Below are 7516 nucleotides of genomic sequence, written 5' to 3' on the forward strand. Positions count from 1 at the left end.
AATTGGCGTGCTTTTTCTTTACTGTTATTGTGTTTGCCCATTCTGGTGGCACTCTCCACCAACACCAGCTTCCTTCCGGCTGGCGGGCGCTAATCTGTCGAGGCAACCGAACTGAACTTCCAGCCTCCCACGAAGATGCGCGCGGGTCTACTCGCGCGCGCCAAGAAGCCACCGACGACCGACCGAGACCAACCGGATCGGCCAGGCCTCCTCCCGTGCCCGTCGCCGTCGCACGCCCGCGCGTCCCCGTGCCCGTGCCCGTCCCTTTTTTTTTTGGGAACAGGCCTTTCATTCAATCATGGGAGATGATTACAGTCTGCCACTAGCAAGCTGTGAATACACGACGGGGTCTCACGCCACACCACCGTATTTGTACCTCCACAAGCTTGCTTGGCCAGTACATATGCTACTTTATTACATTGTCTACTAGCAAAGGCAAAAGAAAAATCTTGAAAGTGCAAACTCCGCTCGTGTATCTCCTTGACGATGGATGTGATCGCCGAGCGGCTGCCTTCTCTATTCTCCCACAGCCTGATCAGTTCAAGGCAGTCAGTCTCTAGACAAAGTCGAGTGACGCACGGCCTCCTCGATTCGATCCCTCCCCGGCGACAGATCGAAATCGAAACGACCCGCCACCTCGCCGGCCCGAGGCTTGCTCGATCGGCAACGGTCGAGGAGAACGTGAGCCCCCGCGATTCACTTGGGGTTGGGGATCAAATTAAAGATCACCTCCCTTTGTTTAGTCCAACACCTGTGCCCGTTAGAGCTCGCCGTTGACTGCTAGCGGCTAGTACTATACTACGGGTATGTGTCTCGCTTATCGTGTCGTGGCACGTGGGCCCTCGGTGAGTCGCGGGCTCTTTCTCCGTCGGATCGGATGCGGTTGGCGCGGTTTCCCGGTCGTGGTCAACTGGTTGAGGCGTCGGCCTCGTCAGCGATTACAGGGGGGGTGTTTAGGGCGACAGCGGCGTCCCGTGCCCGGTGCCCTGCTTCACGTGACGCCCCTAATTCTGGACAGGCACGTCGACAGCGACGCAGCTACTTGCCGTAGACCCTGGAAGGGTACGGTGCACCGTAGATGATAGGCTACCAAGGCATAGGGTGATGATGGTTGCTAAACCTTGCCACGCTACAACTAATTTGGGTTTACCGTCTTTCAGGTGTGTGCATAATTTAATTTCATGGCGCAACTTGCTATTTTCTTTAATCTTACTATGTCCTACTTGTTATAGAACACCTTTTTCCCTAAGTGTGACGATAATTCTCTTCAGTGCAAATTTGCTAAATTTAGTTAATAAAGTCAGTCACTAACCATCAACCAGCACAAACGCATGGAACTGGAGATGCCCATGCCACTAGGATGCGAGAATAAGATGTAAAATAACAATGTGACAATCACTCTATCCTTTTTTTCTTTACGTGTCCCGCTGCCGCTATCCTATTGAGTCTGAAAAGGAAAATCTACAATGTTGCCGTTAAGGTGGGGGTATCATATATTAGGTATATACATACATGTGTCAAAGATACAGCAACCGTTCCAATAATCCACCGGTGCCAAAATTACAAGAACTAATGCGGAGTCATGTCGTTATGAAATGATTAGCGAGCTAAATTAAGCTTGGATTTTATAAGTGCGAAATGATTACCCCAACAACCAAAACATTTCTTCTTTTTAATAAAAAAATAAAAAGAATTACGAAAGCCCCCTTAGTTATGTGGTCGCCTTCGTGCTGCCTCCTTTCCCTCTCGTCTCCACCACCCCCGGCTGCTAATTTTGCCGCCTCCACCGCCCTTCTCCCAACCGACTGCGCGTTTCCTTCCTCCCAAACGCACCCCCCGCCTCCTCTCCTCCCGTGACCACCACCTCAGCCTCCGCGTCCTCGGCTTTCCCTCCAATCCTTGCCAGTGGGCTTCTCGACCCGGCTCGTGCTGCGATTGAGCGAGCAAGTAATGGAGCGGCGGCGGTCGCCGAGGCTGCTGCTCCAGGTGCTCTTCTTGGTCGCCGCTTTTTGGCCGCTCGGGAGCGCAGGTTTGTATTTTCTTTCGTGGATTTTGGATTCGTCAGAGTAGCTGGGCGTGTGCATTGGGGTTTATGGTGTTGGCCTTCTTGGTTTGCTGCAGGGATTGGAGGCCTCGGAGCTGGCCCGGGGAACAATGGAGCTTCGGTTAGTAGGTGAGTGTGCTCAGGTTATTAGATTCTCACCCTAGGACTTGCTAGAAATGGGTCGTTACTTTTATTGACATCCAGAATATGTAACTTTTGGGTTATTGGAGTTGAAGATTGGAGGCATGGACGCTTTTAGCATTGGTCTGTTTTCATACATGGCTGGTAAATGGCGAAAAGTCGTTAATTTGGTTTCTTACCCTTTGACAGGGCACTGGACTAAGTTGGCGTTAGTCTTTTTTTTTTTGCGACTAGTTGGCGTTAGTCATGCATTATATAGTATGTACTAGAAATGGTCGCGGCGTTACTGCGCATGGCCAGTGTGTGGTCTGCTTATGTGCAGATGGCCCCCACTTTTTTTTTCTTATCTGGTCTAGTGAAGCGAGGTAGTTATAGGTTGGAATGGGTGCTTTAGCTTCGTATCCGCGGGTTTTGAGATCTCGTGCATGTGGACTGATTTTTTTCTTTTTAGTAAATCATTATAAATGGTGTGAGTTATAAAAAGAACACTACGAGCATCTAAAGGATTTACTAGCTATCTTTAACATACCAGCTATCTGTCCTACAGTGGTGGCTAGTTCGTCAGCATATACAACATCAGAGAGAAACTGCATTTATGCTATTAGCATGCAAGCAGCATCAACCAGCTGGAAGCTTGCAAGCAAATGGGGGAGGACAGCATTTAGCCCCTTCATAGAGATATTCTGGGAAGGATACTCTCTTACAGCTGAAGCTCCAAACGTACTCGTATGGCAGCTTTGATCAGCAAAACAAAAGCAATCAGTAGGTGCTTAAATGCCACATACAAACATTAATCTTTCTTCCCAAAAGATAGGTATCTTATAAGCTGTCATTTCAACATGTATACTGTTGTATGGTTCCTACATATGTTCAGGGCTGTTGAAAGCTTTGTTGGAATAAGTACTAAAATTGAAGCAATGGAAATTGCATAGCACCACATATAGGAATTTGACTCATTAGTAATCATAGTTTTGGGATCAAATACAAGGCCGGTAAATTAACCCATGTTTTTGTCTCTGTTTTTCTGATCAGTCTGTCAGAACATTGAGCAAACTACATATCTCAGTCTTCAGTATTCTTACGCTATAATCGGAGAGAACATTGAGCAAACTCCATATCTAAGAATTTAGTATTCTTAGGCTATAATTGGAGAAATTTTCCTTCGATGTGCAATGGCACAAATCAGGTTTTTATATGCAAGTAAAGTGAAACTGAAATGAGAATGCAGATAAATGCATCAATGATAAGATATTGTTTGGTCTTCCAATATGATTAATAATTGCGTGCTGCCGAGATTAACGATGCTAGCTAATTGACTCGTCAAGGAGAGGAGAGAGCAGCTGAGGATGAACAATGCGCTGCAGCATCAGAGGCCGCCCGGTGGGAGGATGGAGCACGGCGCCATGTCTGGTGAGCAGCAGGGAGCAGACCGCGCGGCGACCCAAGCGGACAGCATTTTGAGCGGGTTGTGGGTGGTGGCGCGTACCTGATGGAGCTGCCGGGCACGCGCGCAGTGGGACGGAGCTGCTCGGCATACGCGCCTGCCAGGGCAGTCAGCGGAGGGCTCGTTGTCGTCGGCAGGCGGAGCCATCCCGGACCCTTGCACCTGCCTGAACTGATCGTTGCGGGCCGAGCAGGCATGCCACCGGAGGGAGCTGCCCGGCCGGATTTTGTGAGCGCGATTGCGACGGCGGCAGGGACGGGAAGAAGCAACAGCTAAGGGAAGAGAGGATCGAAGAGACTTCAAGAAGGCTTTGGAAATGCGCTATATACAAGCCACGTGGAAGTGTTCAATGACGTTAGTTTTTCATCCAACGCTAGAGAGAAAAGCAGATGACGTGGCCCTATAAAATGCCTTGGTTTGGTGCATAACTCGTATATAGAAATTCGAGCAGTGGCGATTCTTTTCTTTCTTGTAGTAATTGAAGTTGTTGAAATTTCTTTTACCAAAGAAGTTTTGTGATTAGTCTAAAAAAAAAGAAGTTTCGCGATTCTCTTTGTACTGAAGTAGTGGCAAATTTTCTAGTATGCATGAATCAGGTAGCATTATTATTTGTAGCGCACTTCTTCATTTTAGAAAGCTTTGGAGTTGAAGTCACAGAGTGATGGATAGCTAGGTCAAAAAATAGGAATCAAGTATATTATTTTAAACCTCAATTTAAAACAGAATCAGTAAAATCTAAAATGATTTCGAATATGAACAATCATTTAATCAAGGTAAATATGGCTATTCCTTATCTAGGAATTTCAGAAGACTGCTGCAGAAAGGAGACAGGAATGAAGATGGCTTATTTCATCTCCCACACACAAGGACTTTCTCGCACAAGAGCAGATCACATAGAAGAGCTCCAACGCCAGCAGCAGCACCAGTGTCTGCTCCATCACCCTTACCATTAATATCACCTTCTTCATCACCACATGCTTCAAGATCCATGCCACGCCAGTCTCCTTCACAACATCATCCAACTGCAGCCCTTCCACATTTGGACAGGCCTAGGCCTACAACTAAGCAAGATGAACATGATCGTTCAGTTGAAACTCCAGTTCATTCCTCACATAAACATTCCTGGACAACCTACGGTGTGGTCGCAGCAGGGATTGCTGTTTTCATTTTGGTATCAGCAGCTAGTGTGCTCTGCTTCCGAGCTAAGAAAATGGGAACTGTGAGGCCATGGGCAACAGGTCTCAGTGGTCAGTTGCAGAAAGTGTTTGTAACTGGTATGCTTTTTCGGTTTTCCCCCTACCTATCTATATACCATATCTGGGAGACTATTGTAACTTTGCATCATAATATAATCATACTTCCAGGTGTACCTTCGTTGAAACGATCGGAGCTAGAAACAGCATGCGAGGATTTCAGCAATATAATTGGTTCTACCTCTAGCTGCATGCTGTACAAGGGGACCTTGTCAAGTGGGGTTGAAATTGCAGTGGCCTCAAGCTTGGTAACATCTGCTAAGGACTGGTCGAAAGAAAATGAATCACAGTACAGGAAGAAGGTAGCATTTTACAGTTAATTGAGCCCGTATAGGCGTCACTTTGCATCACTTTTTATCTAATTCAGACAGTAACTGTTTCAGATCACAAATTTGTCCAAAGTAAGCCACAAGAATTTTATGAACTTGCTTGGCTATTGCGAGGAAGTGCATCCCTTTACTAGAGCGATGGTATTTGAATACGCTCCAAATGGGACACTTTTTGAGCATCTCCACAGTAAGTGCATTGTTAATCTGTTGCCATTAATCTACCAATTTCTTCTGTCACAAATCTACTCTATTCAATATGTATGATTGAGAATAAAATTATAATGTGTCAGCATTTGACATTGTCACCCTGATTGCGTTGCAGTCAGGGAAGCGGAGAAGCTTGACTGGATGACGCGGCTGAGGATATCCATGGGCATTGCCTACTGTCTTGAGCACATGCATCAGCTGAAAACACCAGTTGTGCCTAGGAATTTCGACTCAACTACGATATACCTAACCGATGACTTCGCTGCAAAAGTTTCAGATCTTGAATTTCGGAATGACACAAAGGCACATAATTCAACCAACGGCAACCTGACATCATCATCGGACCTGGAGAGCGTTGTGCGCAAATACGGCATAGTGCTGCTGGAAATATTGACCGGACGAGTCCCCCATTCTGAGGAGGATGGGCCACTGGAGCACTGGGCTTCACGCTACTTCAATGGCGAGATGCGTCTTGAGGAGCTGATTGACCCTAGCATCGGCTCCTTCCCTGAAGACGCTGCGCGTGCCCTCTGTGAGGTTGCAAGGTCCTGCATTGATCCAGATCCAAAGAAGAGACCGCACATGGCAGAGGTTGCAGCTCGGATGAGACAGATCACTGCGTTGGGGCCTGACGGAGCGACTCGGAAGGTGTCTCCGCTGTGGTGGGCTGAGCTTGAGATCATGTCTTCTGAGAGTTGAAGTTGCTTGCATGCCAAATCACATTCTTTTATCCTGTTTGTGGACTTGGTGATAGGTAGAAAGGCGGTTGAGACTTGAGAGTTTGTTCTGTGTGCAAAATTGCATTTAGGAAGTGGTACTGTACATGTAAAGAAGGTTAACAGCGTAACAGACTGATATGCAGGCATTACAGCCAATGTGTGTAAAGAAGGTTAACAGCGTAACAGACTGATATGCAGGCATTACAGCCAATGTGAGCAATAGAAAGAAGAAAGGAGTGTTATAACTTGTTTCTGCTGCAGTTGCTCTTCTGGCATTTCCTACTTCCTACCATGGTTGCGCTGTGTCCCACTGAGCCTATTCCTCGTGATTCCAACATTCATGACTGCAAAGGCTAAATTGAAAGACCAAATTGATACAAACATCAACGTTTTCGCTTTGGTATTTTTGAAAAGATTTTCGCTTTGGTATTGTGGGACCCTCTCCCAAAGAGAAGGGATCCCTCAAAAAATTGGTGTATGCTGCTTGCTGTGGCGAGCACACGGTATTCTTTAGTAAAAGGCGAAAGAATAGTTCGCTTTGTGCTCACCACGCAGCTCCATGCCTTTGGATGGTTGGCTCGGGCGCTATTTGAAGAGCATCCGGTAGAGATGACTGCCAGAGCTCAGCGGTACGGGACTAAACATACAGCATCACATCTCGTTGCCCGGGATAACCTTTGGGTCAGTGGGCCGGATTATCAACTAACAGTTGGTCTCGTCTCTCTCATGTGGGCCTAACTAACCGCTGGTCTCGTGGGCCTAGTTATAAACGACTACCCAGCATTTACGCAACAAATCAGCCCGATCGCAGAGAAGGTATACGCGCACATTTTGAACTGAAGAACAAACTTATTTTTTTTATGGGAAAAACTGAAGAACAAATTGCATATATAGTTGTAAACAGACCATGTCGAGTCTGACTAAAAACATATCAGACCATAGTTGCGAACACGACCATGCGGGCTATGCTGCTGCAGCAGATGCAGATTTCATGGGCTCCTTAGCTGGAGGCACGTCGGAACCACAGCTCAGAAAACACCCACTGCAGAAACAAAAGTAGCTAGAGAGAATCTTCGCCTTCGCTGCATTTTATACTTTTAAAACTCGAATTCTTTTGTGATCAGTCGTGCCTCCAAATGCACATCACAAGGCATAAAAGGGGGGGGGGGGGGTGAAGAAAAAGAGAACGATCATGCAGCCGGTCTGCATTTCCTTGGGCTCGCTGGCCTGTCTCTCTTCAGCTTTTTCTTCCTCCCTTCTGGCGCTACCGGTCGTCTTCAACCTCTGATGCGAGCATGAGGCGCGTGTGAAGTGCATCTAGGCCGATAGATGTAATGGTAAGTTTCGGTGATTAATGACAACCGTATGCGACTAACGTA

General features: G+C 47.0%; 1 protein-coding gene and 1 non-coding gene across 4 annotated transcripts; one reads left to right on the plus strand and one right to left on the minus strand.

The window, feature by feature from the left end:
- The first annotated feature begins 1745 nt into the window (after positions 1–1745).
- Positions 1746–6388, plus strand: LOC120652704 (protein MALE DISCOVERER 2-like). Of its 3 annotated transcripts, XR_005666639.1 has the most exons (7): positions 1747–2029; positions 2122–2173; positions 4428–4903; positions 4994–5184; positions 5266–5398; positions 5534–6252; positions 6308–6384. XR_005666639.1 is itself a non-coding variant. In XM_039930593.1 (6 exons), exons 1-6 carry the CDS (start codon positions 1951–1953, stop codon positions 6115–6117), a joined length of 1482 nt encoding a protein of 493 aa, XP_039786527.1. In that variant the 5' UTR covers positions 1746–1950. The 3 variants fall into 3 exon arrangements, 2 of the variants coding, with proteins under 2 accessions (XP_039786527.1, XP_039786526.1); XM_039930593.1 differs by lacking the exon at positions 6308–6384 and having other exon boundaries at positions 1746–2029; positions 4461–4903; positions 5534–6117; XM_039930592.1 differs by having other exon boundaries at positions 5534–6388.
- Positions 6389–6573: 185 nt separating this feature from the next.
- On the minus strand, positions 6574–6694 carry LOC120653039. The gene has a single exon (XR_005666735.1). It is a non-coding gene; the product is annotated as a U5 spliceosomal RNA (small nuclear RNA).
- Between the last annotated feature and the right edge of the window lie 822 nt (positions 6695–7516).

The sequence above is a fragment of the Panicum virgatum genome, chromosome 9K (genome assembly GCF_016808335.1).
Source record: "Panicum virgatum strain AP13 chromosome 9K, P.virgatum_v5, whole genome shotgun sequence".
Taxonomy (NCBI): Eukaryota; Viridiplantae; Streptophyta; class Magnoliopsida; order Poales; family Poaceae; genus Panicum; species Panicum virgatum.

What these genes read in the sequence shown, in the direction of transcription:
- LOC120652704 (XM_039930592.1), top strand. Translation starts at nt 1,951, where the DNA reads ATGGAGCGGCGGCGGTCGCCGAGGCTGCTGCTCCAGGTGCTCTTCTTG. An exon ending in AATGGAGCTTCGGTTAGTAG is followed by an intron (nt 2,174 to 4,427) that starts GTGAGTGTGCTC and finishes TTCCTTATCTAG; the next exon opens with GAATTTCAGAAGACTGCTGC. An exon ending in AATCACAGTACAGGAAGAAG is followed by an intron (nt 5,185 to 5,265) that starts GTAGCATTTTAC and finishes TAACTGTTTCAG; the next exon opens with ATCACAAATTTGTCCAAAGT.